This window comes from Dreissena polymorpha, chromosome 2 (genome assembly GCF_020536995.1).
Source record: "Dreissena polymorpha isolate Duluth1 chromosome 2, UMN_Dpol_1.0, whole genome shotgun sequence".
Lineage (NCBI taxonomy): Eukaryota > Metazoa > Mollusca > Bivalvia > Myida > Dreissenidae > Dreissena > Dreissena polymorpha.
The window spans coordinates 95,481,157-95,499,687 of NC_068356.1; the positions used below are offsets into that span (position 1 = coordinate 95,481,157).

Sequence of the window (18,531 nt, forward strand, 5' to 3'; positions counted from 1 at the left end):
ATGCATGTGTATATGGACAAGGCCTTTCCATACTCACACAAATGTTGACCCCCGTGACCTTGAACTTAGGGTCCGCGTTAAGGTTTCAAAATCTGCGTTTAGGTTTCGAAAAAAGCTCATAACTTCTATCAAGTGTTTATAGGGGGCATAAGTCATCCTATGGTGACAGCTCTTGTTAACTAATTGTATTTGTTTTGCGCATAGCTACATTTTTGGTCATGAGGGCGTTGCGTTATATTTCAGAAATTAAGGGGAATATATTTTTTTACCATAGGAATATAAACTCCAGAGTAAAAAATGGTGCAACCTAGCATGATGTAAAATGTCTAATTAACACTTGTCAGAAAACTATTCATTTAGAAACAAACAAACAAATGTACCACCCTTCTCCGTCGAGAATGAATTGATAGATGCATTATGTAAATAGCCATTAATAGCAACATTTTTGTCCCCTACCGGTGAAACCAGAGATGACTTATGGTTTTCGCTCTGTGCATCAGTCTGTCACACTTTTCTGGATCCTGCAATAACTTTAAATAACTTTAAAAGTTCTTCATATTTTTTTCATTAAACTTGAAACATGGAAACATGGATAGATGTCGATATGGAGATTATGCACGTTATTCATTTTGTTCCTACATCAAGAATTCAGGTTGCTATGGCAACACATACACTAGAAATATTGCTGAAAATGGTGGAGTTTCACCTGTAGGGGTTTATATTGCTTGGCATTTTTCTCCAAACCAACATTTCACCAAGTTATATAACAGTCTTGCTCTGGAAAAAAGGGGCTTGACATGCATGTGCATTAAGTGTTGTCTAATGAAGAACGACACTTTCTGCCTAGGCTGGATTTTTGTTTAGAAGAGACATCTTTTAAACCAAAAATTCCATCAAAGCGGAAAATGTTGTCCCTAATTAGCCTGTGCACAGGCTAATGTGGGACAACACTTAACGCACATGCTCATATTATTTGTTCAGAATGCGCCCCCTCCTGCAAGAGTTGTAGTGGTCCAGGGGCAGATCAGTGTCTCTCATGCGCGAATCCTGCACAAGTTGTCTCCCTTGGAAAATGTGTTGACGACTGCTCGGAGAACTCATTTGTTCGCTCGGGGAAGTGTGTCGGTGAGTAAAATAGGCTGCCTATTATTTTATACACTGATTGTGTTGCCTAAGTTTTGTTTTTTTATGGCTTTTATTTTAATTTTATTTTAAATTAGTAAAGCAATGTACAGAATTTTGTTAATAGCTGTTTATTGATTATAAAAGAGATCTCAGATGTTATAAAATTATTATTTTTGAATAAATATAACAACCTCAAAAGTTAATTTATATAAAGCATGGTAGATAGTTAAGCGGCAAAGTGATAGAGAATATTATTAATTGATAGGAAGCATATACATTAAGACTGGTTTTAATAAGCGATATTGACTTTCATTTATTGTTATGGAAATAAATGTTGCATATAATCATCTAAATTTCTATTAAAAAAAAAACACAACCCACTAAATACACTAAATACAGCTTTAAACCTACTAATAAGCTGAGCTCTAGAAAAATTTTTTTTAATGCATCTGCATATAGTATTGTCCCAGATTATCCTGTGTGGACTTTTAGCCTGTGCAGTCCACACAGGCTATTCTGGACTGCACAGGCTAATCTGGGACGACGCTTTAGGTTTAATCAGGATTAAGTAAAGAAGTGCGTACCTTAAAAGGAAAGCTAATACTATATAAGCAGAAAGTGTCATCCCTGCTTAGCCTGTGCAGACTGCACAGGCTTATCCAGGACAACACAGCATTAAGTATTGTTTTCCTGGAGCGAGGCTCAATTTGATTAGCCTCATTTTCTCCAGCTTGTCACCCAACCTGTAAGTCCTGTTTACCGGATGGATCCGGCTGTGCCGTCTGCTGGCCAGGTGCTCTTCTGCAACTCGGACAGTGTGTCACAGGCTGCTCACCTGGTTTCTATGACAACAAGCTGGGATCTTGTTCTGGTAAGTATCTTTCTTATCATTTAAACTTACAGTATAAAGAATTATTGAAAATTTCACCTATTAAAAGTACAATGTAGCTTACATAAAGATAATTAAAAACAAAAACTTCCTCATAATTTTCTATTCAATTTTCAACAGGTTCAAATATTATTTAGTACAGTAAAGTCCGATTGTTGAAAATAAAAATAAAAAATCTTTCTGACAGTTTGTCAATTTTACCTTTTGTTTGAGGGAAGTCTGTTATACTTTCTGAAAACATCAATTTACTTTAGTGATTCGTTGATGGGGAAATTCCTAGTGACTCTGAACTTTTGTTTTCATTGCGTGCTTTCTTCTGTCTTGATAAAAAAGAAATGCACTGTTAAACCTTTAATGAAGAAAAGTCAAATCTTATATTATGTCTTACCAAATTTTAGGCTTGCAGGTTTGATCCCCCGGACGGGAGACAACTTCTGTGGTTATTGGCCCTGAAATCCTTTCTATTGTTATTCTCCTCCTACCTCTGATGTAAACCTTAACCACTTTACTGTATTTTGACACATTGGTAGTCCTATAGAAAGTTAAATTTTATTAAAGACCTTTCTTACCAGATTCAAGTTTTGAATGCTTCATTTCTGACCCTTAGTTATTGATAAGCAGCAAACAGCATAAGGCCTGATGAACAGACTTCGAGTTACTGGTTTTATGGTGTTTGCACATAGCCTTTTTCACTTTGCTTCTGAGTAGGAAAGGGTTAAGCAGCTAGCCCTGTAACAGTGTGATTTGGTAGTTGCAATATTCCAACTCCCAGCTACAGACCCCCCCCCAGTCTGCCATTTCTATGATTTCAGTCTGCCATGTCTATGATTTCAGTCTGCCATTTCTATGATTTCAGTCTGCCATGTTTATGATTTCAGTTTGCCATGTCTATGATTTCTGTTTGCCATAACTCTGATTTCAGTTTGCCATGTCTATGATTTCAGTCTGCCATGTCTATGATTTCAGTCTGCCATGTCTTTGATTTCAGTCTGCCATGTCTATGATTTCAGTCTGCCATGTCTATGATTTCAGTCTGCCATGTCTATGATTTCAGTTTGCCATGCATCATGCGAGACCTGTGAGGGACCAACCAATAAGAACTGCTCATCGTGTTACCCAGGAAACGAGCTCAAGAAGAAGGGGAAATGTCGAAGCGTGTGTGATGACGGCAAATATATGGATGTGGAGGGGTTGTGTCGAAGTAAGGGTGTAGTGTAGCCTCTTTGCTGTGTAAGAATAAGGGTAAAGTGTTGTCTCTTTCCTGGTTATTTGGCCACAGAAGGATGAAGAGTCGCCACTTTTTCGGGTATTTGGTAACTGACAATCTTAGTTCCCTAGATACAAGTTTCAGAATATTAAAATTTAAATCATTTCATTGATGAAGATGGCTTGTGTTGAAGTAAAAGTGTATAATAGCCTCTTGCCTTGGGTATTTGGCAATTGAAGATAAAAATTCCCTTGAAAGCAGTGTCAGCATGTTTAAATTTGAATTTGTAAATTGATAAAAATGGCTCATGTTGAACTACCCTTAGTGTAGCCTCCTCCTGAATATTTGACCACTAAGGATCTTAATTGCTTGAACACAGTTTCAATTTTGTAAAATTTAACAATCCTGTATTCTTCACACCTAGAAATTCACATTGAACATTTAAGCCTTACTTTGATTAATGTGTGATCGTGGTGGAATAATTGCTATGGTGTTTGCCTAGAGATGTTGGTGTCACTGGTTCAATCAATCATCACAATAGTTCACCAGATTTCTCACAAGCACTGGCTCACCCCATGACATTTACTCAATTGTGAACACAGGCTTAGGAAAGTAAAGGTCACACAAATAAGAGCATTTGTATACTTGTAAACAAATGCTGAGAAGTTTTGTGTGATTACAGGGCTCAGTCTGCCATTCACCAAATAAGCCAAAGGCTACAAATAAGGAAATTTGGTTAAAGAAAAGACTATTTGGACTACAACTTTTCCTACGTAAATAACCATAAATCACCAAAATAATTAGAATTTCGCCAAAGTTAGTCAAATTTGCCTAAAGCAAACTTTGAGCTAGGGGAATATATCAGATGCATCTTCATGGTCTGTTTTTGTATTCGCAGACTGCGCCCCAGGCTGCCAGGAGTGTCACGCGGGATACATAGGGGACGGTACATGGTGTACCGCGTGCGTTGAGAGGGATCACGTGCCAGAACGCAGCGGCTGCATTGAGCAATGCAAAGTGGGACAATACCAGGAGCACAAGACTTGCAAAGGTTTGAAACATAGTACTTTATGTCCCAATTCGTTTTTTCACCCTTTTCCCCTCCACCATCTATCTTGCGCACCCGGTATATTGGTTTAATTAAATGAAATGAAATATACTATACACAAACATTACTTTTGTTTTAGTGTCTTAAATACTTAACATGTTTTGGTGACAGCCTTCATCAGATAAATTAATATAAACTTAAATACAGGAACTGACGTCAGCGTTATGAAATGGTATTATGTTATTTTGCGGAAAAAACACACAAAATATTTGAGTATTACAAAGATGGCTCAAAACTTATTCCACAACCTGTTTGTAATTATATAATTAATCAAATTTTAATGATTTATAAATTTTTTTTATAAAGTCTATTGGTTTACTTGTGTCTGTATATCCGTTTTGCTGACCATACGAAATCCATCAGTCTGTTCATTCCTTTCTGTGTGTAGACCACTTTAATTTACACCAACATGTCCAACAGTTTTAATTCAATGTTTAACAAACTTTGATTTGCAAGTGCCTGAATATATTTTAAAATTTGTGTCATATCATGTGTCTATTCCTAAATTAAATGTATTTGATACTCAAGCTTTGCCTTGCAAAATGTGGGTTCAATGCATGTGCGTAAAGTATTGTCCAAGATTAGCCTGTGAAAACCGCACAGGCTAATAACGGACTGCAATTTCTTAAATTATGTTTTGTTTGAACTGTAGCAGGGGTTTATATTTACAAGGTAGAGAACTATGTGTAAGCGGGCCGGATAGCTCAGTCGGTAGAGTGTTCGCACGGAATGCGGAGGTCCCGGGTTCGAGTCCCGGTCTGGCTGCATATTTTCTCACCTTGGTTACATTGGCGCCCAACGTAAATAACCCACGAGAGCTGCTGAGATTGGAGGTACTCGAGATTCGTTGTAAAATGAACTCTGTACCCCAGAAATTCGGTACGAATTTCATTTGTGTGGGGGAGTATGTAGCAGGGGTTTATATTTACAAGGTAGAGAACTATGTGTAAGCGGGCCGGATAGCTCAGTCGGTAGAGCGTTCGCACGGAATGCGGAGGTCCCGGGTTCGAGTCCCGGTCTGGCTGCATATTTTCTCACCTTGGTTACAGAACAAAGTCTCTTATCAGTTAAAACCCATTTTAATATGCAAACTGCACAGGCTAATCTGGGATAACAGTTTACGCTCATGTTTTAAGCCCTGTTTTTCAGAGCGAGGCTTGTGTGACTATTTCAGACTGCAGTGAGGAGTGTTTGTCCTGCACGTCCCCCAGCACATGTACGCGGTGTAGCAAGGACACCCTTCTCTATCTCGGCCACTGTGTGAGACACTGCGGGCAGAGGCAGTTTGAAGACGGAGCCACCCTCACTTGCAAAGGTTGGTGAAATATCGAGTAGCATCTGTTCAAAATGTTATTTCACTGTTTTTTGGTTCCTGATTAAATAAAATGAATTAAATAGACTAAAAATGGTTGAATTGCATCATAATTTTATGTGATTATTTATTATTCAGTATTAAAAAAAATTAACAAAGCTTTAAAGCATAAAAATAAAACAGTCAGGTGTTACCTTTGTTATCAATCTAAAAACTACAACAATACATAAATGGTCTCCTTTCCCAGTGATGGTATATCACATTATCATAAAAAGAACACAAATATCCAGCTGCAAAGTGCAAAAATGGGTCTTATTACAAATGCTGCCAGGGTAGCTCCAGACCAGCCCGCTCCTATAAAGTCAGTCATGGTATTGTGGTCTCAATAGCGGGCATTATAACTGTGTCGTGTTCTGAGACTTTTGGTACTAATTCGACAAGCGTCATAATGAGAAAACTCATTAGAAATGACGTCGCTAAACTTACTCTGAATTTTGTATTAATTGCCTAAGGTTTTCTGTGATTTTACCATTTATCTTATTTAAGTGATATAAATCTCGTCATAAACTAGTACTTGAAATAATTTATTAGCAAACAAATAGTTGATTTTGACCTTTTAATAAAATGAGCTGAGTTATTACTCCCCTTTTACAAAAGTTTGCCACCGAATATTTATAGCCACACACAATTTTTCAACACGTGCTGATACCTATTTTATAGTGCTGCAACAATATACCGGTATATCAGTATATATCGCAATACGCAAACCGCATATTGTATTGCGATACGATTTTTATCATACCGGTAATAATGGGTATGAAAATTTTACAAAAATTCATCCACATTTCGTCCAGAAAAGCCATCCAAAATAATGATATCAAGGTGAACAAAAAAAGTGGTGTTTAGTAAAAATAAATTGTTACGTAAAAATAGTATTCTAAAAAGTATATTAAACGGAGTAGCGTTGTTACATGGGAGCATTTGTTTGATGCTTTTGAACAAATAATCGTTTAATTAATTACGCACAACTGTAACTGTTTCGTTCGATTCTGAAATGAGCATTATTAAATTTGTAATCCGAATTTCGGAAACACGCTGCTAACCTGACAATAAAAAATTAAGGCGTCAAATAAAAAGTGCTTTATCCTTTGTCTCAAAAGAAAGCGTGCGAAAATGTAGAACGTCGCATGGAAAGTCTCAATCTCTTGCACGACGGTTACATTACATTCACCTCTGTGTTGGGCTCAGAACGGACTATTGTTATGAAAGCGTCTCATTTATGTCATGATCATTCCAAGCGTTCATCATTGAGGTTACAGAATACTAAACAATCTCTTGCACGATGGTTACATTGCATTCACTGCATTAACGAAAACCATCTCATACCATGATATCTTATATCAGTCTTGATTCATTATTATAAAATTGATATGTTTTTTTTATGTTAAGAAACCAACATACATACACACGTCGAAGCAATTGCTAACGTCACTCAAAAAAAATATGTTAAATTGTTTACATTTGTGAAGTGCGTGGAATGATTCCATCTGCGTGAATGGGCAATAAATTAGTTCCAAAGAGTTGCATTAAAACTCGCAAGTTTTTGCACGATTTATCTTACATTTAAAAGTCATATTTCTTAATTTAATGCATGCGATCTTAAATATCCAATCAAATATACGTTGAATGCGTTTGTTCGGTTTTATCTATTTTATAGACAAAATGGAGGGCTGAGCCTTTCGCAGAGTTGTATGTGAGAGCAAGGAATGACAACTCTGCGTGGAGATTGGGAAAGTCTGTGTGTATTTTGTGTCGTATAAAAACGGGAACATCACGTCAGGCGATTTACGCGTGTTCAGTGGGAAAAAAACGCCCGATTAGACGTTATTTCATCACATTTTTAAAATAGTAACAAATGTCAAAATGTATTTGATACTTAAGAAAATTGGCGAATGTTTGTGTTTCTTGTTATTCTTGAGCACTTTTATAGTAAATATTTTCCAGAATTTGCTTTAAAACTGGAATATACAGGATTATCGGGTAATTGGCAAGTTATACTTCTGGTACAAGTTAGCAATATATTGCGATATATTGCAATACGGGTTTTTGAACTGACAATATATTGCAATACGCTTTTTGGCGTATTGGTGCAGCACTACTATTTTAGCTCGATGCTAATAATAATGTTTGGATTTGACTTGTCTTTGAAAAGGTAAGTGTTATTCTTTTAATCAAATTCACTTTTTATGGTTAAATGTCCAAAATATTAACAAAACAAAGTGCTGAAGGCACTGAAGTTGTTTGCTGTTGTTGTCCTTGATTAGCTTGTGCATATTGCACAGGCTAATCAGTGTGCACAGGCTAATCTTATTTGACGTGCATTAAGCCCCATTTTCCCTGAAAGCAGCCAATATGTACAGATTTCAATGATAAACACTAGACTGGCCAATGTCATCTTACAAGCTGGTATATACACTCACTGCTAGAGCAGAATCATCTGTCTGCTGCAGACAGGCAGCGGTAATCGTCCCTAGAAGAGTGAGTTGCGGTTCTTACAGTAGCGAAGGCTTCTAAGCACATACTGATTTGCAAAATATGCTCTGTAAATTTAGTCGGCAGCTAAAGCGACCAACTAAAAACGACATATTTACAACTGAAAACGAAAGTAAAAATGGCGACCATGACATTTTCCAGTTCCTTATATTTGGTTTACATTATGTTAATAAAGGAAGTTCTTATTTGTTTTATTATATTATTGATTGTGTAATTCCATCTCTAAATTAGTTATATTTTCCACCTAAATTTGTTTAAAATAATCACAGTTTTATTTTGAAGAAATTCCTATCTGGAAATTCCCCTATCTACTCATTGTATGTCACTCAATAAAAGTGAAAGTGCAATTTAAATTTTATGTTGCCATTGAGCAGTATAATGACCTCAAAATTTACTTAATTTCATGAAAACTGATGAAAGCTCATTTTTGTTTTACACAGAATAACATCAGACATGCCAGCTGGAAGATAAAAGCCAGACAGGGTCACAGTGCAGAAGATGTCAATGAATACTTGACCTTCTTGGGAAGAAGTTTCATAACCTATTGTATATCAATCCAACAGGAAACACTAAGCCTCTCTTCTCAATGCCTGTTCTTTAAGAGGAAGAATAAGAATGTTGTGCAAAAGGAACTTTTCCTGTCTATCCCACTTGCAGATGTAGCAATGCCAACAATATGTGACTAATAACTCATATTACACCTAGTTGTTGTAACATTTTCAAATCATGAGCAGTCTATGATAATGTGCTGCAACAATTGTAGATTTAAGAGTTATGTGCCTCAAGACCTCACTCATATTTATGGACTATGTTTGAATGTATAAGACATTTTACCTATACTCATTTTATTATGCAGTTTTTATAATTTTAATTCCATTTTAACATTATATGTCAACTTAAAACAACTGTATGCCTTTTTAATTTTTACAATGGTAACCATGGTGACCACATTAAAGTTGTGATCATTGCCATGCAACTAACACTTAAAATTGATGATTCCAGAATGTATTGTAGTTTAATAGGTTTTAAGATAGCCATGTGTAAATTAATTGTACATTTAAATGAACATGAAAAGTCTGAGAACATTATGTTTGTCTATGTATGTACTTAATTAAATGGGATTTGTTTTAATTCTAATTTCTTTATAAATGTATATAATACTTGAATTACAATTAAATCTGAATTGCTAAGAGATTTAAAAATGCAATTTGTAATTACATTGTTTTTTTTAAAGGTTAAATAAACATAATATTTAATGTTCACGTCTTTTAAATGCTTTATTTTATTTTCACCTCTTTCAAATAAATAGTGTTGTGTGTAGATCTTGGTTTCCATCGTTACAGTTCAATTAAAACATTGAGATTCTTTGTAAACAGTCACTGATGATTTTTGAAAAACAGTAGATTCAAATTTTGAAATATAATGGTTCAGTTTGTATTACATATTTTGCAGTGTCATTTAATTTTTTTAAATTTGCTAGTTGTAGGTAATCTTATCCGATCCAAATGTACTGCAAACGAATTTAGCGCAAATAATCACAATCTTGAGTCTATATCTATTGAGATAGACACTATGACTTTGTATCTGCATTAGGTATGGAAGAATGTTTTTTTCAATATATCATTTATTAAACAAATAACAGTAAAAAGTGCATTTCATACAAAAAAAAATCAATTATTTAAGGTGTTTCCATGGTAACAAATAGACATTTTATAATGTTTTCTAATTCTTGAGAAGTATTAAGGATATAATGTTTTAAAACCATATGTTACTGATTTGCACTTGTAGACTTGTTGAAAATGTTTTAAAATAATTTATTGACATGAAAAGAAACCAAGAAATGATTATTTTTTGTGTTTGAATAGGCATTTTTAAATCAGCCGTTTAACCTTAAACTGATAAATTTTGCAAACATCTTCATTTTACCGTGATCACCATACACGGAGCTTTCTGAAAATGTAAATAAGTACCCCGTTTTGACCAAAAGTCTCAGAAAAGTCCACATTACTCATCATAAGAATATGCTTATGCAGAGGCATGTCTGGATCTACGCTGCTCGGATGTGTCCCAAGACCATTTTTTGCAAGACATGACTGATGTGTCCTTTTTATTTCAGACAAAATTTTGCACACTATGCATTCCAAGGATTGTTACATTTAGTTCAATTTTTAAAGCAATTGTAACGGCCATTTGCATATGCAGAGCTCCAGATAAGGTTTTGTGAAATTCTTAAAATACTACCAGATTTTCAAAAAGAATTCTTAACTCTGAAATTTTATTCTTAACGTTACTACTAAGTTTTGGAAAATAATTCTTATTTTTCGGCGTAAGCTGTATTAAGCCAGCTTTTCACCCTGACTTGACCTTTGTAAGGGTCCAATAATACTCAAATAAAATTTCCCGCGGCTAGGTACGAATGAATACACTTCATTTATTCCATTGGCTGATTTGAGTATAACACCAGAACATTGGAAACATATCCGCGTCTTTGTAACACTGTTTTACTGCATGAAACAATTTTATCTCTAATGAAAAGGCTCAATAGATAGAACAGTTTTACAATCAATTTTCGACATAAATACAGTTTGTGCGTTCACCTTTTATTTTCAGAGAATTACCAGCGCAAAAGCGTTTATACTAAAGGCTATGTTGTCATATTTAGTACTTACTTGCATTGCATTTCAACCCGCGAGGTTTCGGGTCAATAAGCGGCTATTTGTGAAAGTCATAGTTTATATACAGTTCATCGTCGGAGTTCGCAGAAGGGGTTGCGATCATTGTGTTACACCGGTCTTACTGACAATAACGTAGTGACTGTAATGCATTGCATTCCAATCCGCAAGGTATCAAGGTCAGTTTGTCAGTTTGCGGTCAGTTGCAGAAATCTTTATATAAACGCCGTCTCGTAAACTCTGTGCACTTGAAGTCTGTTTTGATCAGAAAGATACTAAATAAAGATATTCGGCGATATAATTGTGGTATGTCAATCATCGATTTTTAATATGGTTTCAACATTGGCATGATAAGGACCAATTTTGATAAAATTAATTAGAAATATTTATCCATTTAGACCAGTTTATTAAGCATGAGCACAATAATTCACTATACTATAATTATGCAATTAAATAAGATTCGAGTATTGCCGGCTGACCTATATGCACTCGTTTATTTTCATGTTTCTTGTGTTTTTCTATTCTGTAAATATAGATATCTGAGTAATAATATCACATAAAGCATAATAAGCCACGAAATCTGGCGCAACACCCCGTAATTGATTTGCTTATGATGTAGCTAAGAACTGCGCAGAAAAAAGGCATCCGCTACTTTTTATCTCATAGAGATAACTTTTGATCGTTCATAAACATCGACCACAATCAACGCCGTATATCTTTTTTAAAGATATTTCTTGTTTCTAAGTGATCTAAAAATAAATAATAATGTTTATTTTCATGCAAACTAAATCAAAATAAACATACTAGCAACTTTATTTATACGAGTTCAACAGTGTCTTTTCAGTATTATACAATTTTATTTTTCAAATACCTTAATATGCCCAAACTGTGCTTATATTGCATGCCTTTGATATATTTTTACATATATCACAATTAAAACGGGTCTCCCCTTCAATCTTTTCAACGATTAGCCACGGGACTTGTCCCTTCCACTCGTTCAATGTTTTTGTGTGTTTAAGTTTGGACCCGTCGTGTCGCGTTTTTTTTATAGCTTTTCCGTTGTCGGCAACTGTACATACAACATCGTATAAGATCTTTTCTATAATGTCTTTCTAAACATTTAACTTCGGCTCACTTTGCGTACAATATGTTAACAGCGTGTTTTTGGACGCTTTGCAGTTTTTTAGGACGCTATGTGGGCGCCGCCATTGCTTTTTGACAGATAGACTGTATACGCCGCTTTTATTGGAAAAAAATGCGCTTTGTTAAACAAACCCGATAACCATTCTATATAAGCACCGCAAAGATCCTTAATACGCGAAAAGAACACAATAAAAATCGATACGAACCGATGTAAAAATAATATTCGTAACTTGATTTTGTAATTCTTAATGGTACGACAAGATTTTAAAATAAATACGTAACGGACTTGAAAATAATTCGTGATTACGAAAATACGACCCTTATCTGGAGCTCTGATATGCCTGATATTTTACATTCACTTAACAATGTAAAACTTTTTGCATGTGCATTTATTGATATGCCCATTTGAAGCTTATGTCCTACATGTCTGGAAAGTCTGGCAAAAAGTTTAACTCAAGACTAACACAGTTGTAATAGATAATTATTTGTATGCCTTCACACAGTTGGAGACATGGGTAGCATTGAATTTGTCCATATGTCTGTCCTGAAGCTTGTGTCTTTAACTCTTTCAGTGCTGGAACCGAATTTTGAAGGCCTTAGCAAACAGTTTGGATCCAGATGAGACGCCACAAAACGTGGCGTCTCATCAGGATCCAAACTGTTTGCTATTCTGATAGTATTCTTTAAAAAAAAAATCGAAGAAAATGATAAGTTTGGAAATTCAGCAGACAACATTTTAGCAGACGACAAATTACCCAGCATGCAAAGGGTTAAATCCTCTTGAATGTCTCTGGTGGATCCCAATCAGACACTTGTGCGGTGATTGATCATGAAATCATTTCACGGCCATCGTTATCTACCTCACCACTGATCTAAGAAGATATATAATGTTTGCATAATACTTAAGAAAGAAATTTTAGCAGTGACCAATTTTGGCAGAATTATTATATATACGTTTTTTCACCATAGAATTATATTCCCCTCAAGCTTGTGTTTTCAAATCGTCTTAAAGTCCTTGATGGATCTTGCTCAATCCTTTACAGTTTAATGTCCTCAATGTTTAGATGATCTTTAAAGAAGAAATTTTTGCTGTGACAAGTTTTGGCAGAATTATGGCCATTTGTCTGTTTTTATGCCCCTGGATGGAATGATCGGGGGTATATTGTTTTTGGCCTGTCTGTTTGTTATTCTGTCTCCAAACTTTAACTTGGTTTAACTTTTGCAATAATGAATACTAGTAACTTTTGCAATATTGAAGATATCAACTTGATATTTGGCATGCATGTGTATCTCAAGGAGCTGCACATTTTGAGTGGTAAAAGGTCAACGTCATCGGTCAAGGTCAAAGGTCAAATATATGGCTTCAAAGCTGCGTCCAAACTTTAACCTTGGTCATTAACTTATGCAATATTGAAGATAGGAACTTGATATTTGGCACGCATGTGTATCTTATGGAGCTGCACATTTTGAGTGGTGAAAGGTCAAGGTCATCCTTCAAGGTCAGGGGTCAAATATATTGCTTCAAAGCGGCGCAATAGGGGGCATTGTGTTTCTGACAAACACATCTCTTGTTTTGCTTTATAATATATAGTCCAACATCTCTTTGTTTGATCAATACCTCTTTAACCACTGGGTGATTCTGGCTTAAACTTTCACAATTTTATGACCTGAATGTTTATCTGATCTTAAAGAATGAATCTTAATTGCATCAAGTTGTTTCTGCATTTTGGCCCTTTGTCTTTTAGTCCACTGTAGAATATATTGGTTTATTCAATTTATGCAATAGACATACAGTCCATTAGTATACATGATCAAAACAAAGTAACATATATAAAGGCATGACATGTGAATTTCATAAGTTTTTAATAAAGTATTATTACCGGTACTTGAAAAGGTCTCGGATTATTATCCCCTGCCAAAGGCGGAGGGATATTGTTTTGGCGTTGTCCGTCCGTCCTTCTGTCTGTCAGGCCTTCCGTTCGTCCGTCCGTCAGGCACTTTTGTGTCCAGAGCCATATCTTGGAAGTGCTTTGGCTGATTTCATTGAAACTTGGTATGAGTATATATATGGATAAGACGATGATGCACGCCAAATGGCATTGTACACCATCCATTTATAACGGAGTTATGGCCCTTTGTTTCTTGAAAAAATGCTTACATCTGTGACAAAGCTCTAGTTTGGCGGGGGATATCAATTCAACGAATTTGCTTGTTTTTTTTATAGTGGATTTGCTTGTGTCCAAACATGTGTTTGATCACTGTTTGTTATTCCAATGTAGATAATATGGTGGATTGGTGTCTGTCTGAACATGCATTGCATCACTGTCAGTGACATATTAAGGATTGTCCATCCTGTTTCAGACTGCAGCAGCAACTGCCTGAGCTGTTATGGAGTGGAGGAGTGCAGTGTCTGTGACAGTACCACCTTTCTGCAGGCGGGAAAATGTGTCGCTAAGTGCAGACAGGGATTCGTAGCAAACCCCAAAATAAGACTGTGCCAAAGTAAGGATGTTTTCTGATTTTTGTTTGATGAAAGGTAAAGGTTTTCACATTTAAAAATCTATATAAGCCATGTTCTCCTAAAAGTGGGCGTAATACATGTATGTAAATTGTCCGCCCAGTTTAGCCTATGCAGTTTGCACTGGCTAATCAGGGATGACAGTTTCTACCTACAATGGATATTTATTTAAAAAATACCTTAAAAAGAAAATTTACATGAAAGGAAAAAGTGCCGTCCCTGATTAGCTTGTGAGGATTGCATAGGCTTATCTGGGACACTTCACACACATGCATGAAGCCAAGTTCCCAGTACCAGACTTATGTCAACCCCAAAATACAGGGCTCCTAATGTTCAAGATACTGAACCATGTTGTGGCATCAGATAGGGAGATTGCTTTAAAAAATATTTTTCTCTTCAGGAAATACAGGGACCTCAGTTTTAAAGTCCTGAACCATGTTGAGGTACCAGACAGGGAATTTGCTTAAAAACAACATTTTTTTCTGTACAGGAAATACAGGGCCCCCAGTGTTCAAGGTCCTTAACCATGTTGAGGTGCCAGACGGGGAACTCGGACCCATCCTCTTGTCAATGTTCTACATCTCGGACCCTGACACGTCCCCTGAGAGCCTCACAATTACTGTGGTTACGACTCCACTCAATGGCGACCTTATTAAGGTCATCAAAGGTCAGGACGTAAAGGTCAAGGCTGGAGATAATGTGACCGTTTCGGACATGTTGTTAGGAAAACTTTGGTTCAAGCACAAGGCTGGAAAATCTGAAAGAGGTATGCAGATAGTTTACATTTGATGTTTGTTCATTTTTGCTAAAAATCTTAATTCATTTTTCTTTGCTACCGAATTTGGTATCTCTAAGTTCTTGGACAATTGTATCCAGGTTTCTTACAAACTTTTAACTCAACCAAGTTTGCACCAATGTTGAAAATCCTGGTTATTAGATTTGGGTCTGTCAGACAGGCTGCTGAGGCCAAACAATTGTTTTCCAGTCAGTTACTGATTTTTAGAATTTTCACTCATCATATATGCAATTTATTCTCATCACATATAACATTAAGTTTGTTGAAAATTAAGTAAATGTTGTATTTTATTTTTTTGCAGGCAAATGTGTCCTTCAAGTGACCGACAGTCAATTAACAAGTGCTGTTGGTGAGCTGTACGTACAGGCTGTGATGCCATCTGCCATCTCTATAGCAACTAGGTCATTGTTACTAGCAACGCAAGGGGAGGTCACTGTTATATCCACAGATGTTCTGAACATAAGTGCTAAGGCAGCAGACGAAAACGTGAAACTCACAATTTTGCAAGGTTCGATATATTTGTGTGGTTTAATTTTCGTTGAAATCTGTTTAAATGAGCCAAATGTCTGAAGTTCTTTAAAAATGTAAAATGCTTATGACGCTTTCAGTCACTATAAATTTTATAATGTAAGTCTTATTTAATTAGGAATTAATGTTATGATGTATACTAAGAAATTATTTATTTTAAAATTCTACATGTTCAGATTTGTTGGGATGCTAATTTTAATGACATCAATCTCCAATTGTTGATTTCAGAATTATTATTTTTTTATATTGCAATACAACAAATACTTCATACAATTTGCCCAAATAAATTATCTCTTTTCTTGTAGGTCCAAAACAGGGTGTCATAGTAAATAAATGGACCAGTGAGGCTGTAAGAGTATTCTCCCTTGCCCAGTTGAGGTCGGGGGTCATAGGTTACAAGCACAAAGGTCAGCCGGGGTCAGATATCGTGATGGTACAAGCTAGCGATGGGTTCCATGTTTTCAACTTGCTGCTGCATATTCAGATACTAGAAAAGGTACCACACCACAGCACAAGAGCAGCTTTTTTGATTAATACATTGATTTTGGACTATCAGAATCGTTGTAGACTTATGCGAATTTCACTATTTATTTTAAATAATTACAATGAAACCATGAATTATTTTTTTCCTCTGGTTTTCTAAGCATAGTCAAAAAAACTCTTTATTATGTTAATCTTAATTTAATTTCAAAATTACTTTACCACTCTCAAATGCTACCCAGTGAGTTTAGTCACTGTATAATTATGGTTTTATGAAAATAAAAAAGAATTTTTTCCACCAAATGTAAAAAAAGTTACTTTTACCACTTTCGCTTTGCCTAAATGGCATATTGTAAGCCTAGAGAATTTAGTTGAATGTTATATATTTCTTTTAGCTCAAACGCATCTAAAGCCTTAGACTTATCACTATGCACTTGATTCCGTTTCCTTGGTAGATTCAGTGTCAAGAATTCTTTCACAGTGGTGATCAAATTAGAGACCTTCCAGACACCATATCAACTGCGCCACATAAATTATTAATATATATTTACATTCTCAGGCGAGTGCAAGTCCAGTGCTGATGCGTAACAACGTGGGCCACGTCTCGCTGGGAAGCATGCTCAAGCTGTCACCTGATCTCCTGCAGGCCAAGTGTGTTGATGGATCACAGACGGAGGAGGTCGTGTACACCCTCAACCCCTCGCTGAACAACCCTCAAGAGGGTAAACAACTTATAAACAATCCCCCCTTTACCGTATAAACTAAGTCATATGTCCATCAACTGTTAAGTTGCTGGGTATTAAATGGTACTAAAATTTGTCATTTTGTGTATGTTCTCTTCATAAGTGAAGTCAAAATTTCATGATTATGGGAAAATGAAAATCTGCGTCAGTAAAATTCCATCCCATCTTATTATTAGTCTGATTCTATGACACATTTATCTTTATCAATTAAAAGTCAATGTTTAGTGTTATAAATCAACAAGTTCTGTAGAATAACAAAATTGAACAACAATTAATGCATAGCTGCGATGATCACTGTTCTGCAAATTAATTTGTGCAAATTTTAACTGCAATATGTCATCACCATGAAATGTGATGTAAATGACACTTTTCAGGCATCCTCCAGGTCCATAAATTGTAGAATTATTGACACATATGTTATACAGATTTAGTTTTATAATTTCTCTTAATTTTGTGCTAAAATCTTCCAGGTATTGTGTCCTATTTTCCATTAGCCATGCATTATATATGATTTTATTAAAATATTCAATCCGGAAGCTAAACAGTAGATTTGTTCAAGATGTATTCTTTCTGGATTTGACATATCAAACACGCTTTATTTCTCTTTCTAGGGGAGATGATCATGGTAGTTCCAATACCCCCGTCGGGCATTACACACGGCTGGGATGACCTTGGGGACGGCAATATGGCCGCCCGCCTGACCCGCTTCCTGCAGAGGGACATTGACGAGGGCCGTATATTCTACAAGAATAAGGGAACTGCTGCACTAACCGACTTTGTCAGATTTGAGGTGAGGATTTTAATTTTATTATGTTTTGAACTCTTAAAAAATATCAATAGGATATATCCTTGGCCCATATTCACCATCAATTCTTTAGCAATTCTTAAAATTAAAATAAAGAATAGTCATATTGCTAAAGAAAGTTTGCAAGTTTTTTTTCTTTATTCTTAAGTCTCAAGTTAAGAATTGTTAGTGAATAGGGGCCCTAATATCACTCACTGTGGTGGAAAAAAATAAAAAAACAACACAAAAAAACATTCTGGCATGAAAAAAAGACAAATATCTGATGACACTGAAACCACACAAAAGGTAGACCATTTACGATATCCTTTGCAGATGCACTCATGAAATAATGTCTCTGTTAACTACATAGTACCGACAACAAATCGATATGTAACAAATGATGCCCTACAATAATATATTCACTTACTATTGTTGCAATTGATTATGTAAGCTATGTAAGAATTAATTAGATTTCTGATCTCATTTAACTGTGCATTATTGTTTGTCTATTCAATCACAGATTGCAGACACGGGTTCTTCACGGACGGTCTTGACAGATCAGACGTTTAAAATCACCGTGCGAGAGAAGAAGAACCCTGGTCCCATTACGCACCCAACACTTGTGGATGGGGCCACCCTCAAAATAAGGGTACAAGTACTTGAAATTGAAAGC

General features: G+C 35.7%; 1 protein-coding gene and 2 non-coding genes across 3 annotated transcripts in view; all 3 read left to right on the forward strand.

Moving 5' to 3' along the window:
• Positions 1-18,531, forward strand: part of LOC127869915 (extracellular matrix organizing protein FRAS1-like) — a 200,603-nt gene that overhangs the window by 127,898 nt on the left and 54,174 nt on the right. Inside the window, exons 14-25 of the mRNA XM_052412574.1 lie at positions 982-1,125; positions 1,856-1,996; positions 3,069-3,215; positions 4,120-4,272; positions 5,504-5,644; positions 14,371-14,511; positions 15,018-15,293; positions 15,625-15,831; positions 16,157-16,347; positions 16,891-17,053; positions 17,686-17,864; positions 18,379-18,507. Of these exons, the coding sequence (XP_052268534.1) occupies positions 982-1,125; positions 1,856-1,996; positions 3,069-3,215; positions 4,120-4,272; positions 5,504-5,644; positions 14,371-14,511; positions 15,018-15,293; positions 15,625-15,831; positions 16,157-16,347; positions 16,891-17,053; positions 17,686-17,864; positions 18,379-18,507 (2,012 nt within the window). The remainder of the gene's footprint in view (positions 1-981; positions 1,126-1,855; positions 1,997-3,068; positions 3,216-4,119; positions 4,273-5,503; positions 5,645-14,370; positions 14,512-15,017; positions 15,294-15,624; positions 15,832-16,156; positions 16,348-16,890; positions 17,054-17,685; positions 17,865-18,378; positions 18,508-18,531) is intronic.
• Trnas-gga (transfer RNA serine (anticodon GGA)) lies at positions 5,023-5,094 on the forward strand. The gene has a single exon. It is a non-coding gene; the product is annotated as a tRNA-Ser (tRNA).
• Trnas-gga (transfer RNA serine (anticodon GGA)) lies at positions 5,283-5,354 on the forward strand. The gene has a single exon. It is a non-coding gene; the product is annotated as a tRNA-Ser (tRNA).